Source organism: Cinclus cinclus, chromosome 16 (genome assembly GCF_963662255.1).
Source record: "Cinclus cinclus chromosome 16, bCinCin1.1, whole genome shotgun sequence".
In the NCBI taxonomy this organism is placed as follows: domain Eukaryota; kingdom Metazoa; phylum Chordata; class Aves; order Passeriformes; family Cinclidae; genus Cinclus; species Cinclus cinclus.
In genome coordinates this window covers 9,217,009-9,236,545 of record NC_085061.1, presented here as the reverse complement: position 1 = coordinate 9,236,545, position 19,537 = coordinate 9,217,009, and the positions used below count along the sequence as shown (strand labels likewise).

At 40.1% G+C, this 19,537-nt stretch overlaps 1 protein-coding gene across 1 annotated transcript in view; it reads right to left on the bottom strand.

Annotated features, from left to right (window-relative positions):
* Positions 1-6,787: 6,787 nt before the first annotated feature.
* SNX29 (sorting nexin 29) overlaps positions 6,788-19,537 on the bottom strand; it is a 121,515-nt gene continuing 108,765 nt past the window's right edge. Inside the window, 3 exon segments of the mRNA XM_062503346.1 lie at positions 6,788-7,442; positions 7,609-7,971; positions 17,641-17,728. Coding sequence (XP_062359330.1) covers positions 6,788-7,442; positions 7,609-7,971; positions 17,641-17,728 — 1,106 coding nt within the window.

Sequence of the window (19,537 nt, the reverse complement as noted above, 5' to 3'; positions counted from 1 at the left end):
CCTTAAGACCACAAGCTACAGGGAGCAACTGTCAAGATTATGTTTAATAATTTATAGCACACCAGATTCTGATGACTATATAGTATTGATGTTAAATCTGATTTCACCTGCACTAGTGTGCTTATCAATGTGCTTGATCTGTCTCCATGCTTTCTGGAGATAGAAAGTACTCTTTTTAAGATTCTACTGGGTTATTGCTGGCTTTATTTTTCTCTCCTCAATAATTTTCTTTTGACAATGGAAATAATAAACAAGACATATGTATTACAAGTTTTCAAGGCTATCTTAGGAAGTAGATTGGAAGGATGATCTATACAAATTTCATGGACCTTCATTCAGTGTTTCCATATTTCATCCATGTATGACTTCAGATACTCTCTCAAATACAAAGAACATTGTGTAGAAATGGAGGCAAAAATGTAATTTGTGTTATGGCAGGAGCTATCAAATCTGAGGGGAATTTTTTGAGGAGGCTTCCCTGGGTGAAGCTATTCGAAAAAGCAGCATTTGGGAAGGCATCAAATCAGCAATTGTCAAAGCAATAAGATTCCACACAAGGTACCAGCCAAAAAACATCCCTTGCCACATATAACATTGGTTTATTCACAGTCCTGCTCTTCATTGGCATAATATAATGAATATGCAAATTTAGTCATTGTTAATGACACCAGTTATTTCCCAGTTTTGCTTTTAAACCCAATGGGAAGGAGTTAGTGCTATATATGTGTCTGTTGTTTAGCAGGCCCATAAGACCCACCAGAAGATTACAAATATTCTGATTTTCCTGATTTCTTCATCTGGTTATGAATTTTTCTCCTTATAAATGAGTACCAGACCAGTGCCATGGGACTCTTAACATAAGCACAGCAACAGCAGCAAAAATCAGGATCTACTTCTCTTCTGCAAGACTCCCTGAGGAACTATATCTGATGACTCAGACACTTTACTACTTGTTTATAGTGTTTGTATGCACAGAGCTGTGGGAAATGATAAAAGCTGGTACCTGCGGGTAAAGGAATAAGAAAATAGAAAGATGACTGATCAAAGCAAATGTTTCTGCCTGCCTGATTATAAAAGGAAAATAAATTTAAAAACCCAAAGTTCTAGGTCACTTATAGCAACACTTATTGAGAGTGACTGGCTGGATATTCATCAAATGGCAAAGCAGTCTGCACAAAAATTGGGCACGAGGCTCTATCACCTTTCACACATGTGCTCCTAGGTCAGATCCTGTTCACCCCATCTGCAGCAGCCAAGACCACCCCAGAACAGATGCAGGTGGTCCCTTTCCACCCCAAAGGAGAAAAAGGTCAACAAGAAGCCTGCAGGTAATACAACAATCCCAAAGGAATGCTTCCCTCCCTACCCTCACACCGAGGCAGAGCTTGTGTAGCTGCTAAAGGTGAATCCTGCTATGTATTAACGATGCTTTCCAGAAAAATTCAACAGTTGGAATTCAATAAACAGTGCAGCCATTTTGCCCATAAGAATTCACTTAGCAGAGGGGGACTGCATCAGATGCTTAAGATAAACACAGAGACAGCACAGTATAAGACTCTCGCATTCAAAACCCAACACAATGCCACGAGAAAAGAGATTTCAATGGCACAAACAGAAATCAAAGACCACAGGGACGCTACTGTGCAGTTACCCAACAAGATTCTCTGTGCATTTTTACTGTTATTGGTGTTATGATCAACACCAGAACTCCCAAGGAATGGACAGAGGAGTGACCAGCAGTGGAGTGTAATTGCCTCTCTTCCACACTGCAGGGATTCATTATCCCCAGGTGGTGGGTCTAAGCAACCAAATTAATTTAGCATACTCACCACTGAGCATGTACTGAAGTTGCATAAAAGAAATGTGTCTTGCAGGAATATTCCCCCAGTACACTTTCACCACAAAAATGTTGCAAGATGCAAAGTCTGAAAGGTCCATCACAGACAGTAAGCAGTTCGGAAAGACATGAACACAGTCCTCATAGAATAACCAGACCTACTCAGATTTCTGTAAGGCAGCAAGCACAGGGGGAAAGCCTATCAAAAGGCAACTTTTGTAAGATTTTTTTTTTTTCAGCTGAAAGGAAATTCCTTGAGGGAGACACCTAATTTTTCATCTTAAAATAAATTTTTAAGAAAACATTAAGTTTCTTGAGGATGAGATTCTTTTTATAAAAAAACCAGTAACATCCAAGTAAGTCTCATATAACCTTGCAAAGCATTTAAAGAATATGGAAATAATGTTAAGAACACTTGAAGAGTGTCCCAGACTCTACAGCATCCTGGGAACAGGACCTGTGAGACTGTCTGTCTTGTAGTATTAAACATATCAACACTTTGTTATTACTAATGGCTCTGTGAAATGGATGGAAACAACTCACAGTGTAACTGCCACACAGATGAATAAGCAAATCCAATTTGATATCTTAGCAGACTACAGGACAGAGCAAGACAATTCACTCTTGTCATAGGGAAAGCTTATGATGAAAGGGAGTGTATTTCTTTTCATCCCTAGTATGCAATCTCCAAAAACATCACTCAGATGACAACTTTCAATGAAGATCTCTAATGATAAACAACTTTTTCATGTAGCAAAACCATAAATCCCTTTTCCATTTTTCTTAAAATGTCTTAATGCCAATTATGACATAGATGTAGTATTTGCAGTATTTTGTAATATTTGTAGTATTCCTTCTGGGGCTGTATATTTTCTATGCAAATCTGAAATAAAAGATTGGAGAAGTCACTAAGCTTAGTCTGAATTTGAATCTAGCATGTGTCATAAAAAGCAAGGCAGCTGGAAAGGCAAAGGAATATGAGGTGATGGATTTACATTCTGCAATACATTCATATGGACAAGAAGAAGATTAAATAAAAATCTGGGAAAACTGGATATTTTCTTTTTCTTTCCCTTTGTCCTTCTACCTTCCCTAAAGCCAGAGTTTGCATCACACATTCTCCCTTTACAGTTTTTGTTTGCCATTTCCAGTTTTATAGTTAGTTCACTATTTGCTGTTAAAAAAAAATGAGAAAATAGAACTAATGGAAAGCCTGATACCCAGTACAGTTCATAGTTTAGAAAACCTAATATTTGGAAGTGTGTACACACATTTTGCAAAAACCCTACTAAGACCAGAGCTTCTTTTAGAAGAAATTATATGTGAAAATTTCTGTTCTGCAGCTTTCTTATTAAATCATATATCTAAGCAAAGTGTCCATTATCAACAGTGTAAGATTTAAATCACAAACATTAGCTTTTCCAGAGCTGCTTGGAAATATTGCCAGTGTAAGGAAAGATCAAAGTGACCAAGTAAACACAGCAAGAATAAAAAGTCTAAGAAATGTGGCATCCAAAGGTAACACCAGATATATTTGTGAAAACCACCCACACTGACTCAAAACACATGGAAGACAAACCCTACAAAAGGATGATAATGTAGAGACTTATTCAATAAGCATCACCTCAGTAAATGCAAGAGCTAAAGAAACTGGGAAACCCACCAAATTTCATTACAATTCCTGTTCTCCATGTCCTACTCACACAGTTTTTTTCTGATATTAAAAGACAAGGGACAGCAGGTCTGCTTCTGTTCATGCCCTATCTTTTTAAATTTCATACTAAATGACTTTAGAACTAATCTCACAAGTCACTCTGAAAGTAGGAAATTGTGCAAACCTGGGGTTCAGGTAATGGTCTGGAATAGCACTGTTGACATGGGAAACATCCATCAAGAGACTATTACACCATGCCTGAATGTTTTATAGCACTTCTTTCCTAATGTAGCCAGATCAGGTTGGGTGCTCTCATGCGAAAAAGAAAACTATGCTTCATTTTCAAACATTAAAGAAATTTCCCCAAGCTCCCAGAGAAACAGGAAAGTAGATTTGCTATGTATAGAAAGTATGGAAATAAGAGGTGGAGCTGTGTCTTCTAGAGTAGTCATCCCAGTGTCTCTTCTTTAGTGGTACAGAAGGAAAGCCAGAGGGAAAAATTACCCTTTTCATGATCTTCATAGGAAAAGCACAAACCTTCATTTCACACAGGACAAGGAAGAAAACTGGCATCCAATCCTGGGTTATTGCGAAGGAGGAGAGAAGACACAGCACTTCAAAGGCAGCAGTGATGTACCAAATAATTGCCTATGATAAACACGCACAGAACCCAATGATTAATGCTTGAATCCCTGAATTCCCCTATGGTTCACCTTCAAGAAACACGCCTTGATCTACCTTCCTTCTTCCATTTAACCTTTACATCCTCTGCTTTCAGCAAGTTCATTCATTACCCGAGAGCTTGGCAAAGATTTCTGGTTCTGCTAAAGAAAGCCCCACACACGCACATTTAACACCAGCTCAGAGACTGTTTTTTCCAAGCCCTCACAGCTCTGTGCAAGTCAGGAATGCAAACACCTACACTTCACAAGAGGCACAGCTATAATGATCCAAAACACTCCCAACCAATGTGTACAAATATGGCCCATCAGTACTCAATGAGAAAACATGACCTGTGACTGCCTCTGCTCCTTGAATTGCAATGGTTGAATTATCCTCCCACCTTTAAAAGTGGCAGAGACCAACACTGGACTCACTTTGTATTTTTTAATGCAATATTTAGGGTTTTGTAAGGATTATCTTCCTATCTAATTTTTCTATATGTTTACCACAATTTTTTCCTAATTAAATCAGCCATCATTCTCTTGGTGTTTTGCAGTATGCCATACACTTATTAGCGCAAGAATAATTTTTTGTTTGTTTGTGGTTTTTTTAGTCACCAGTAATAACAGACACCATCAATATGAACCACATGGGATTTTCTTGCTCCACAGCTATTATACTGCAGATCAAGCCGTGAAAGACTTTCTAGGCCACTTTTCTGCAGATGCTGGAGAGTTCTGCTCCATGTTTTGAGAACAAATTTCTGTTCTGTGTTTTGAGAACTAATGAAGTAACTCCTCATGGTCCAGACATTATTTTACATTCACTTTACACCTGTTCCTTTTTCAAAGGCAGAAGTTGTCCAAAACCCTTCACAATGAAAGATGGACAGGGTCAGGTTTCTCCTAGAGAAATGTATAGACCAAATATGCACTTACCTGTATCTGATGCACATTTCACTTGCCCCATAAAGAGAACAATAGGGGCTGCTTCCAGGGCTGCATAAAAAATACTGTACTTATGTAGTTATATCATTTCCCTTTATCAGATAGCCATCCCTTGCATATCACTGGCAAGCTGGAGACTTGGTTTATTTGCAGCCTCTTCCACTTAGAATTTTGAAGAAGTGACAGTACCATCAGTCCACTGAGTCACAGACACTGCAAATAAAGCAGCCTTTGCATGACAGATTGTCATTCCTTTAAGAAATTCCACTTTGCCAACATCTTCCATAATACATTACAATATGTGAGGTAAATCTTGAATAAAAATGCATGATCACAGTTTAGGAATAACAACATTCTCTATTTTTGAATTCTTAATGACAACAGGGTTTAGTGTTTAGACTGAAGGATTAGGAAATGGTATTCATAAATTCTTTTCATTGCTCTGCCAATGACTTCCTCTTTCTCCACAGTGTTAATGGGCTTATTTTATAATGTTGATTCACAACATATTAGGGCAACTGAAATATAATGGCCAAATTCTTGCTGCAGTCCCATCTGTCATTCCAGGAAAGTTATTCATATTTGTTTCTCCTCCTGTAGTCTATCAAAGCTGAGGTCAATTTTATTTACCAGTTTGATGGGGTGCTATACAATTAACTGAAAACACATACAATACATAATCTGTGAGCAGTTAGATATAATTGGCAAAAGAATTATGAAGGGCTGCTACTTAAACTTGTATTAAAAATTACAGCTGAATTAAATTCTGTCCCATTAACACAAATCAAGTCCTTCTGAGGCCTGGAAACTTCAGATACATGGTTGTAAACTTCATTTTAGATTAATTTGCCGGGTGAGTGCTGCTGAAGTAAAGTACTGAGATAAAAAATGAATATACTCAAAGATCATCGAGTCTCTAACATGGACTGAACAGAGAAAGGACAAAGGTTTTGAGCTTAATTTTTGTGCTAAAATGTTTCTGGTCTTCAGGCTTTTTGAGAGTTTTCATCTATAGCACAAATACCTTTTTAGGAACAAGTTGTGATTCTAAATTTCAAAAATCAATTATGAAGTTAATTAAAGTATTTTTGCTATATATTTTGTAAAAAGAAGTGAACCGTTTGCCAAATGAACTAAAGACATTAATGGTGAGAGCAAAGGACTCACACACCTTGGGACAAAGGGTAACTATTGACCTTCCTGAGGATGGAGAAAAGGCAGGTTTCCTCCAGAACCTCCTGCCTCACCAATTCTCACATTAAAAGTCTCCAGATTTCTCTTTTATGAGTGTATTTCTTCCCTCAGTGACAAGTGTTGCAAATTGAGTAAATACTAGCAAGAAAAAAAATCATTTCAATTTTGACACCTCCTCCTCTATTAATTCACGAGTTCCTTCCTCGTTTAGCTTGCCAAGGAAGAACAAAAGAAGCGAGGCAGCCATAAGGGAAGTACCATAAAGGGCTGAGCAGTGAAGAGCCCGGAGGCATTTCGCAGACAGACATTAAACATCTGCTGCCTTTCTGCTCAGCCGGCAGCCACCCCGGCCAGCCGCGCACGCCGGGGACAAGGACAAGGCAGCTCGCTGCTTCCCAGAGCGCGTTCTCCCCGAGAGCTCTGCAGCCTTGGGGGGTCACCCGCGGGCAACGCTAGCGTTAGGGCTAAAAGCTGTGCTTTCAAATATTATAGCTACGAAGGTCCTCCATGCCAGGGGAAGTCAGAGCGCCTCAGGGCACGGCCAGGCCGAGCCAGGCCCTCAGAACGTTCTAGGAACTGCCCGGCCCGTTCCCCCCGAGGGGCCGCCCCCAGCCGGCCGCTACGGGGGCTGGGAACACCTTCCTGAGACGAACCCGGGCACCCCGGGACAGCCCCGGGCCCCTGTGAGGCAAACCCGGGCACCCCGGGACAGCCCCGGGCCCCTGTGAGGCAAACCCGGGCACCCCGGGACAACCCCGGCCCCCTGTGAGGCAAACCCGGGCACCCCGGCACAACCCCGGGCCCCTGTGAGGCAAACCCGGGCACCCCGGAACAACCCCGGCCCCCTGTGAGGCAAACCCGGGCACCCCGGGACAACCCCGGGCCCCTGTGAGGCAAACCCGGGCACCCCGGGACAACCCCGGCCCCCTGTGAGGCAAACCCGGGCACGGCACCCAGCCGGTTGTGAGGGAAACACGAGCACACTCCCACGACGCCTGTGAGACGCTGCGAGGCGGGAGCCCCGGGATCTGCTCTAAGCCGCGTTTCCCGGAGCTGCTGGCAGTCCACATCCCCTGCGGAGGCCGCCGGCTTCCCCCAGCTCGGGCTGGGCGGCTGAGGCGGGGGCTGGCCGGGGGCAGCGGCTGCCCTTTAATGTTAACTGCGGCAGGGTGAGCATGGGAAAGTCATCCCGGTTTTAATTTACAGAAGGTTGCTGGAGGAGGGCACCCCGCGGGAAGAGAGTATGGGAAAACTTCAGATTGATGAATAGGGAAAAGTTTCCGCAGCAGCGCTGATCGACAGCCGGCACTGACTGCTGGGAGCTGAGGTGACCTTTCAGAAAAGAAAACCCCTCCGCAGCCAAAGAAGTGGCAGATGTTTTGTGCAGGGAGGAAGGCTCGCGGCAAAGCCCGAAACCCAGAATTCGGCTGGCGAAGAGAGCGGCTGAAGGGCACGAAGCTGCTCCAGGCAGCTGAGGGAGGGCTCGGCTCCCTGCGGAGCGGCGCTGAAGGCGCTCCCTGCCCGTCCCTTCTGTCCCCTCACTGCGGCCAGTGCCACCCGGGCCGCCGCCTGCGAGCTCACCGACTGCCTGACAGCGGGCTCCGAAAGCGGACAGCGTTGATCTGTGCCCCTGCTCCTCTGTTCGGGTTTCAGCCCTGTCTTGGTGAGGGAGGTGGCTGACAGGTATCCAAAGAGAAGGTGAAATTTAGGAGGATGACACAAAATGTCAAATGTCGTCATTTGTGTCAAGCGACACAGGTGTCAGGGAAACTTGCATTACTCCTTATCGTATCAGCCTTTCCTCCTGTGCCGCTGAGATAACACACACCTGCTGCTCAGAGAGGAGGCCACTCAGGGGCTGTGATATTACCCAGGTAGCTATTCCTTAACTAAAAGAGTTAAAAGACTCTTTTCAGGTACCAATATCCTTTATCCAAATTATTTGTTAAAGAAGATGACAGAAAAAAAAATGTTGCAGTCGATAGCACTTGAAATTTCTCAACTTACTGTAATACTGCCCGGCTGCAAATTGGACAGGAAGAAAAAAAAAAAAACCCAGACACTTTGCTTCTTTTATTGTTAGACCAGGCAATTTACAAAGTTCATCCTTTAATGCTGACCCCTGAACACTGCAGATATCCAGGACAGTAACATAATTCGAAGGTTCAGTTTTTTGTTTATGAACTCTCAATTTGCTTTTCACAAGTGAAATCAGTAACTGATTGGAACAAAAGCCAAGGACATCCGATATGAACGGATATGATGTGTTGCAGTTGTCTGACATTCCAGATTGATCATGGTCAGAAAGAAAAATGACCATGAAATTATAAATACCAGCAAATATATATATATTTTAATAATGTGTTGCCAGTATCTCATCCCACCAGCCAGTTACATCTGGGAAAGTACAATAGTCTCTGCTGGCTCTCAACATTGTCTTACAAGTAAAATGCATACAGTAAATATGTCACTGTCAGACTCTTCTCAGTTCTTATTTATATGTGGATGTGAAGATGGTTTCAGGAAAACCAACCATAAAAAACCAAAATTTGGATGCAAGGTGTGGCCACTGGCTCAGGCTATCTACAATGCTGCAGTGGGTTTTTTTTGTCTATTGCATCACACCTATTTGTCTAAATTATGTGACATTTCCAAAACTTTACGTTATCTGGGAATTCTCAGAAGAGATTCTAATTCTCAGAATATACCCCTTGAAAAGTTGTACTGTCTTCATGAACCTTGACTGCTTGTTAACAGCAGAATTCATATACTGGGGTTTTTGTTGCTGTTTCCTAGACAACCACTCCAGGTTCCCCCAGAGCTCTTGCTTTTGTGTTCCCTGATTAAGATGTACATGCTGCCTTTGGCTGATCTTATTTGTGTGAACAGTATTCATTTTCGTAGGTGTGATATTGATTAACTTTTTATTTTCTCAAACAATATTAATTCTAGTGTTTTATAAAGGATGATAGGATTACATGAATTTTAACTTTGCTAAATTATAGCTTAAGCTCCCTAATGTGTAAGTTACTCCATTTTATTTTTGCTTAAGGCATTTTCTGGTTTACACAACAGACTGATTGAATTCTACAGTGTAGGTTTTTTTCAGTTTTTATGAAGACCAACCATAATTATTACATGCTCCTCTTGTCCTGTGCATTCCTAGTGCTTACTTTTCAACCACTCAACCATGGCATTTTTCAAGTCTGTCACTCAAGTTGTAACTCAGACATAAATGGCAGGAATGTGCCTTCTCTACTTTGGCTACTCCTGCTACTTCCAGACTCTTGCAGCAGTTTGTTTTTGGGTTTTTTTTGTTTTTTGTTTTTTTTTTTGACAGTATAAAAGCCATCAAATCTGGCATCTTGTCTTGGCTTAGTGTCTGGTAGATTATTAGATTTCAGCTATGACCAACTTTCAATCCACACAATGTAAAATCAGTTTGGTGTGAAGGAAGGAGGGGCAGCACTGCACTAATGTGGGTCTGAGTGAACCTGACTCCTGAGCTCCTCTCTTCCTGCCCAAAAACAGATCCATTCCTTCACCAGCCACATAAGCCCATACTGAAATGACTCAACAATTTTCAAGAGGAACAAACCACCAAAGTGTTATCTCAAAGTTCAGGCTGAATTTATGTGCCATGCTCTTTAGGAAAAGGGAAAACCAGGAGGGTGCTTAATGGGCCACAAAATCAGAACCCTAAGGGGAGTTAAAATCTGGCCAGCAAATGGAGTATCTCCATATCTTTGTCTACCAAAATTTCATTCCTTTGTCTCTCCAAGCATTTACTATATTAAAATATTAATATACAGATTATGTTGCTTTACTAAAACTGAATTATAGATGGAAGTTTTATAGGCATCAAGCTTAATATAATTACAAAAATCTTACATAATGGGCAATTTATATCTGATTTGTATTTCATAACACATTAAAAACACTTTAAGCAATGTTATTTCTAGTATATATCTATTTTGTATTTTTACAATATGTACTTTTATTTTTGTGAGAAGTTTGAATCTTACAGAATTTGCCCAATGGTTGAATGCATTTATTTTACTTGCTGAAAACGTGTCTCTAAATAGGCCATTTTGTTTAATATGAAGATGAAAATGGAAGAATCTCAAGCAGAAACATTATATGTGCTTTTCACCAAATCTTGAAGAAATAAATGATGCTTACTTTTATAGATCTCCACCAAGAACTAGTCCTGTGTTATTTGTGTTAATAAGGTGACCTGAGAAATACAAAAAACAGATGAAAGCTAGGTGACACTTCTGACTTTATTTTTATTCAGTTCTTGAGGGAAAGCCTCCATTTCTCATGCTGAATGAAAGTCTATTTGCTTCACACAGTGAGCAATTGCTTATGAATACTTTCGAGTATAACTTTCTATTTGAATAATATCTGAATTCACTGTCTGAATAAGTTGGGGGGTTTTTTTAAGGGGTTCAGTGTATCAAATTAGAAAGATTACTTCTTTAAGAATGGTGGGGAACAATGAAGTTGCAAAGTTTTACTGCTTGACTGTAATTCTGGAGTGTAAGTCCTTTTGTAAATAGTGGACTAAATACACGACAGGTTTTCTGTTGGCATGCTGCTTTAATATATTTTACAATATCCTTTACTGATGCCTTGTTTTCTCACATGGCTCTTTTTGAGGAGCATTATAGACGATCAGTCAGCTTTATATGTTTCAGAATTGCTCCTGATGCCTTTCTTTCACACTAAAAAGCCTCTGTAGTACATTACACCACTTTACAAATGGGAATTTCACACTATGTTCTTTATGTACATACATAAATTGCTTTCATTTGTTTATGCCAGTGGCTTCCATGCTGGAATTGTATGACTGCTGAATAAACAAATTTTCTTCCTGAATTACTTTATTTCATGCCATTCATGCCTGCTACCAGGCAGTACAGGGTGTATATTACCACTCGAAGTGAGGTGTGCTTATCCTCAGAGCATGAGCTGATTCTTAAAAACTTCTTGGAAATACCTTGGAACTCCTTTATACCCATGGCCTAATGAAAGAGAAATACATTTGCACAGATTCACCAGTGGAAGTCAATGCCTTTTTTTCTCAGGCACAACTTCATTACAAAAAAGAATAGTGAAAGTTGTTTGTTTTCACTTCCATCTTTCTATTAATTGACTGTAATGAGACCTCTGATCTGCAAACAAGGGAACATGACCTGAGCAACAATTATGGCTCTTCCCCACTTAACCATTTCCAGTTAGATGTTCCTGGATTGTTCAAGCTTACTCTCACTTGTGTTTCAGAATACATTAGGTCAAAACTAGACTCCTTGCCATCCATAAAAATTTGCTGTTTCTGTGAGACTAAGAAGGAAAATTTGCATATAAGTTCATAAAGAACATACTCTTGAAGTGATGGAGTTGGAATTACCTTATTTTACAAACTTTGAGCTTTATGTCATCTTTTCCATTACGTACCCCCCCAATATCCTTTCCCTCCTTCCTAAACAGTGTCTGCTTAACTGCCTATGTGCAACTGTGGTCCATGGCAGTGTCTCTCCTACTCACTGTACAGGTGTAAGCCCATTTTTGAGTTCTTGCACTATCACAGAGAGAGAGCACCATGCAAATGTGTCTGCTACCAGCCTTCCTTTCCAAGGATACAGTAACAACAACCTTTTCTGGTTCCTTGCAGAACAGGTATGACTTGAGATGACTTGCCAGCTGCCAGCCAGCAAACACGTACCGTGTGCACTGCTGAACCAGCCAGCAGCCCAGACAAATTACTTTCCAAGCTGTGAAATGCCAGGCTCAAACAGAGGAAAATGTGAGTACAGTACATACAAACCTGACAGCAGAGTGAGAAAAGCATTAGACAATACCCAGTTCCAAAATGATCATTTGGCACCTATGTTTGCCAGACATAGAGAAACACACATGGAAATAGGAAAATAAACTTAGAATCTGGGATACATTTTGAACATCAGAATAAACCAATTGCACAGCTGCTTTCCAACCCCCCTCCCCTTTAATTGGATGTCCTTGTAAAACTCTAACCTAGAGGCAGAAGGAAAATAACAAATAGGAAACTAAGAAAACTTGGAGATCAAGTATCACAGCAGCCAGAGTCACCTTTAGACAAAGCAGCTCTGGCTGGTTTCCTTTACCTGTGGGAAGGAGCTGTAGGCTCAGCCCATGGATTGAGTTTCCTGGGTGTTTATCATCAGAATGTGGCGTATCTGGAGAAACCAAGTACTGGGAATCCTTTTCAATGTCTCTCAATAGAAGGTACAACTAATCTATGGTGGCATTGATTTTAAAATACCATGTACTCCATTACAGCCTTAAGTAACCCACCTCTAATGGGAGAATGATCACAGTTTATCCCTTGCTTATAGCTAATAGAACATAATAACTTGAACTGTTCATAGGATTATCCCTTGTTACAATGTCAAACTCAGAACCATTTACTACACTAAAATCTAACAAAAGACGTGCAGCCACAAAGAAGCAATTCCCTGTTCTCCAGTGCACTGGCAAACTTTGTAATTTGGATTTACTGAAACTGTATACCCACACAGACACACAAACTGTTTCAGTTTAGCAATTTCAGATATTCAGTTCTCCGATATGGGTACAGAAAATATGTTTATATGTGAGGGAATCTTCTTTTTCGTTGAATATTATACTGACAGTGAGTCAACACTGGATTTGGATGGCATTTGGTATGTGCATGCTACCTGGTCTGTACTTTCTTTTCTTTCCTGGTTTATACTTCACTAAAAATAAACCACACTAATGTTCACTGAGGAATGTATCTGCATGGAATCAACAAAATCTCATGAAAAGTAAAAGGAAAGCCTCACAGACTTCACATCATCCTTGACCTTTCCCTCACATCTGCTTTCCTCTTCCTACACATCCATGTATGCAGAGGCAGAAGATTTACAAAGCAGGAAAACAAACGGAATCATACAAGTCCTTCATCCTGGGTCACATCCCTGCTTTTACAAGGTACCTTTTAACCTCAGACTGAACCTGATTTCCATGGGCCATAGGAACAGTTCCATAACAGTGAACAGTTGAAACACAAATAGACAAAGATTTTACATATCAAAGTAAAGGTGAATTGTTAACTGTTATTTTTTAAAGATTGCTTTTCACAGTAGCTTATCTTGAACTAAATACTCTAAAACTACAACTTCAGCATTACCATTTATCTATTAGTTCTGAAATTGAATAATTTCTTTTGTAACCTTTTACTCTAAATTATTTAAAAAGAGTGAGTCTTGAGGAAAAGCTTCAGCCTTAAGAATATATCCCTGTAGTATGTCTTTATACTTTGTAGAACGGTATCAGTATGTGGTCACACCTTGCACAGCCAGAGGATTCTTAGGTTTGACACTTCTCTGCAGGACACTTTTGCTATTTCATTTTCTTAATGCTGCAATTAAGGATTTTTCAAACTATTTCTGATGGTGTAGTCAAATGTACTGCACAGGATTTTTTTACCTCTCTGAGTGGAAAACATCAGTGTGATAATTGTAGGATGCTATGCATTGAAGACAACCTAAAAATCTAAACATGTCAGATGTGTTCCCTCCTCTTGTCCTTATATAAATGCTTAAAATTCCCTCACATTCCAGCTCAGTTACATCTAAATGGAACATTAAATTCTGTTTAGCAATACATAAAATTAGATGATAACTCATAATGTAAATCCAATCCCAACCTGATGTAGTGGTAATAGAAAACTACTTTTATCCCCTTCATCATATAGACATGCTATGTGCCTTTACAGTGTTACGTGTGAAGCAATTTTGCAGCTACAGATGAATCCAAATTCAATAGAAAATGTTAATCAGAAAGAAAACTGTTATGGTCTATGCAGTAATAAAGACTGACCCTGGTTCTTCATGAGGTTTTTTATACAACTCCTCCCTGCAGAAGATATCCAATGGCAGTAGGGTTCTGGTATGAAATTCAGAGCCAATGAAGAGCAGAGAGAAGTTGAATAATCCCTCTGTAACTCCCTCTGTGTTGGACCTTATGCAGCTTGCAGACCTTTTCCCCTATTAACTGACTCTCTTACTCATTCTATTTCAGAAAAATCAACGGATGACTCATAGAAAATCAGAATCCAGGCCCAACAAAGACACCATATAACGAGTCATTTAGTTTATACTGAGAATGTTGGCAAACTTATATGTGTGCATGCTGACTGCTCCCCTGAGCAATCACTGAAACTTTTACTGCTGGATAATCTCTTTTTACCTTAATCAGTTGCACTGTGACATTAGATTTTTAAATAGGCAGGTTTGCTTATGGTAATAATGTTGTACAGCTGACTTAAGAATAATTATTAAGGCTAAAATTGTAATTAATGATATGCCAATTGCCCAATATACTTGTGCGTCTTAAGATCTATTTATTACTCATTTAAATAATGTTTTCAGACAGATTAAATTAAAAACAACATTTCTTTCTGTGCCAGGAATGTTCAGAAAAAATAACAACTGTATTTTAGTTCTGAATCCATTATTTGAATAAACTGTAAGAAGCACTAAATAAATAAATAAAGTTGATAGTGCTCAGCTTTCACCTGGCTGATGTCTCCTGTCCACATCACGACCACAAAGCTGGAATTGGTTTGGATTTCTACTCCTGTTTTTCGTCTGGTCCTGCTCATATGTAACAGTGGCATTTCTGGGCAATAACCAAAAAACTGTATTACATGAGAATCTGGAGACATGATGCAATATATGGCAGAAGGTAAGACTGCTTTTGCTTGTGCTCTTCAGCATGTTACATATTAATAACATATAACAGAATGTGTATTAGCTTCATAGCACACAGTAAGTGACAATTTCTCTACAATTTCTAAACTGGCTGAGTTTACATAAATGCTAAAGCCTCTCTCATTGTATGGCAAGGCCTGTAGTAGAGATCTTTGTGAAAGATAGCAGATGGTGTAACCTTCTGTTTTAAGATGAATGTTTCATGTTCTTTCTCTCAGTTCTCTCATATCAAAGTACAGTCCTAAAGCTCTTGCAGCCCAAGAACTCCAGATTAAAGAGTAAAAGCCTGTAGGCCTTGGATGTTGCAAGAAGTGGATCAAACATTCAAAACCAATCTCTGGATCTTGCAATGCATGAGTTTGTTCTAGGTTGTCTTTTACTGTTTTATTCTATTCTGCTTAGGAAGTTCTTGGTGTTATAAATGCACTATCTGGGTACATTTCTGAATCATGTTCTATTCTTGTCCTGTTCCCTCAAAAGAACTGATCCGTTCTGTAACATTTTGTTTGGGGATTTGGTTTATCTTAGAAAGAGGTGTTTGTATTTGAGGTTCTACACTTACATCAGAAACCAGAGATTTTTGATACTACAGTTTTTGGTCTGAACTCCAAGAATTAGGAGTCTGTGCTCTGCACACCCCCCCCCCCCCCAGCCCCAGGATTACAGGATGGAGTGTTTAGGATCATACCCTTTGCTTTTGAGCTTCTGCCCTAAGCACTGATATGATTCCAAACTTTTAGAATTACCTTCTTACAGTGCATGTAAGTTATTCTCATTCCTCTCATCTTCTTTTTCTAAGAGAAGGAATAAATCTCTTACATCTGTCTTGAAAATATCCTGTAGTGGCCTTCTCCCACCTCATGGACAACTTCATACATTATAAAATACTTTCATGTGGGCAGAGACCCCTTCCTTTTGAAAAAGCTATAAAACCAACTTGAGTCTGAATGCAGGTGGAAGGTTCCACAGTAGGTGGAAGGTTGCTCCTCTTGAGCAGCAGTCAGAGCTGCTTCCACCTTACTGACCATATTATTTCATGTATTAACACCTCCAACATCACTGCCCTCACTCCTCGTGGCCTGCCCCTTATACACAGACTGAAATTGGGTCAAGGACACATTGAAGAATTACAATTTTAATCAATGTTTGAGTCAAAAATCCAGCACACTACTGGATATAGATGTCATTTGACACAGTAAATTGCAGTCAGTGTAAAAACAAATAAATAAAATGCCCAAGTGTGTAACAGAATTTCATGCTTTAGCACAGATAGGCCATGAGCAGAGGGTGAATTTCTAATTAAGAGGGAATTGCTATGGTAACCAGAGGTGGTCACAGATAATTGGATGTGAAACCCCATGAGGCTTCATGACAGAGGTGTCTGCATATATTATCCAGCACACTTTCTGTTTCCTAAATAGAACTACACTGTCAGGTCAAACAATATTTTTCATATTTTAGATGCCTTCTTTTTGAGCAACCAAAGTGCAGCTCGTTAAGGGGTCTCTGTTCTTTAAATGGTGGCAGAGCAGTCCACGTGCAAAGACAAACTGGAGTGTGGATTCTCAGCCTTAGCTTACTCTGACTGGTGGGTTAAGAAAAGAGGTGTTTGACTACGTGTCTGCTAACCCACCTGAATGGGACAGAGAAGGCAGGTGACTGCCTGTGCTGGCAAAGCAGAGCAATCAGGGACAAAGGAACACTGCTCCTCACAATGGGACCGTGCACACTGTCCAGCCACATGATTGTCTTGACACTGCATTGTCTTAGTTAAAGCAGTTATTATTTAAGGTTGGCATTTTGTTATCGCAATGCATGGGAGAGCAAAGGGATAATCACAAAAACCAAATTATTCTGTGCAACCCAGACTAGTCTGATCAGAGCAGAGGGGATGCTTAAAACTCACATTACATCAGCACAGTAACACCTACATCAACAACCAAGTCTGATTAAACAAATTTACTTAAATATACAAAAATTATTTACAAACGTAAGCACTTTTTATTAGATAGTTTTGAGTGTTATCTTAGCTAATTAGATATTCATTATCTATGTAATGAATCATATAATATCTGTGTAATGAACCCTGATTAAGATTAAAGGAAAATCTCATTATTTTGAATTGTTGTTCTGGCACAAGATTTCTAAGATCTGTATTTAAATCCATTATTGAACATGTGGACATGAATGAAAGGTCAGCTCTTTGCTTTGCAAATCCCTATTTCTCTGTACCAGCTGCACTTAAAGGGCATAGAGCTACTCCAGTGCATCCAGTATACCTCTGGTCTGGAGGAACCTTGTGAGTTCTCAGGACAGGATGGATTCAGAAATGGGTAGGATAAATAGATCAACTCCTGCAGACTTCCACTACTGCTGCAACTCAGAGAAGTTTTGAAACTCACTTCTTTTGAGACTTTCAGAATCTTTTAATTTCCCATTACATTGGTGGTGGTTCTCAAGGTGCATAGGTGCATTGCATTTGACAGTTTCTCTGTAACCAAGGAGTCAATTAATAAGCCTTAACAAATTTTCATGTCCCTGTTATCAGCAAAAACAAGAACATACCTGTTCTGCATCTTCAAATGAGGTAGTGGGTTATCATTAGTCTCTTTGCATATCTGAAAAGGCTGCTCAGCCACTCTGAAGGTGCAATCTGTAAACACAGTAGGGCATTACAGCCATCAGGAATTATCTGACAGAAAAATTATCAAAGGTAGTCAAAGCTCTCAGTCCACACTGATAGTGCCAGTCTAGCTGTGCTCTGCTGTTTCTGCATGTCCAGATTTCCCATTAATTACATCCCAGCAGGAGTTCTGCATACAGCAGTGTGGTCAAAGACATTTTCAATCCCTAAGGAAAAGCAGACTATCGTAGTGTACCCTCTGTCACAGAGGGAGGAGAACCCTGCCCATGCTGATTAAGTACAGCAGTTGACAGCAGATGTTATTTGTTAATTACTGACACATCCAAAGGGTCCCATGGCTTGACAGACTCGCTAACAGATCCATTACCCACTTTGTTTTATCTCATTATGGAACATATGGTGGTAATTTGATGTAGTACAATTTTAAACATTTTTAAAATTTATTCCTACAATGAATTCCTCACTCACTTTTTCTGTTGCTTCTTGATCGGTCAGAACACGTGCTTTCTTTTATTTTCCTTTTTTCTAGTATCCAAATACCTTGTATTTTCCAATACAGTACAACTGCTCAGAGGTACTGATGTCTCTCATCTGCCAATCCATGCTTTTTTCACCTTTGAAAAATATCAACCAGATGGTTTCCAAAAATGACAATTATATCTAATGCATTGTTTGAGATTAGAGTACCACTGCAAAAATACCTCTCATGTTTTTAACTGCTTGAAGCCATACGTATCACTTTGGGTGCACAAAGAACTGTGTGTTCCATCATGTATTAGACAAAAGCCCACAGAGAATGTGAGCCGCTTGGAGATGAAGCTGAGTGAGTAGCTCAGTTGTATGCTACTAAGTATTAGTGTGTATCTAAAGCTCAGATCTGAAAAGCAGATCCTTCAAACTGCTCAGCAGCTCAAATATAAAGAACATTATTTTTTTATTTGGTCTTACAGTTAAGAAATACACTTGCTTGTGTCCATCAGTGGAAACAAGATATATTTCCAGTGACAGATATCTGAGGTGTTACCTGCTTTGATTTGTAGCTAGAATGTTACTTAACTATATTAAATTGTATTTTATTTTCTACTTCTCTATAAACCTATCTTTCCCCTTTGGAAGGCACCTGAAAATTTTCCTAGGGCAGTGACTGACCCCCTGTCCCAGGCACTGCTGAAGCCACACCTTGAGTCCTGTGTCCAGTTCTGGGTCCCTCATGACAAGAACTGGACATGGAGGTGCTGGATCATGTCCAGCGAAAGGAACAGAGCTGGGCAGGAGCTGGAGCACCAGGAGCAGCTGAGGGAGCTGGGGGAGCTCAGTCTGCAGAAAAGGAGGCTCAGGAGGGAGCTCCTCACTCTCCCCAGCTACCTGGAAGGAGGGTGCAGCCAGGGGGGTCAGTCTCCCCAGTAACAGAAGGAGGGGAAATGGCCTCAAGACGGCTCAAGGAAGATTTAGATTGGATATTAGGAATAATTGCTTCACCAAAAGAGTTATCAAGTCCTGGCAGAGCTGCCCAGGGCAGGGGCAGACTCACCATCCCTGGAGGGATTTAAAAGTTGTATTCATATGGCACTTGGGGACATGGGGTAATGAGGGACTTGTCAGTGCTGGGGAACAGTTAGATTTGATGATCATAAAAGTGTTTTCCAACCTGAATGATTCAATGACTCTATATAAAATTGGGAATGTTAATAAACATAATTTAATTTCCAACTAGAAACTGTCAGTGTAATTGGCATTTGTTGAAGCATCTTCCTCCATGGATGAATTAGCACTTGAAAAAATAGGGAATAAAATGAAGAAAAAGCAAAATACTTTAAA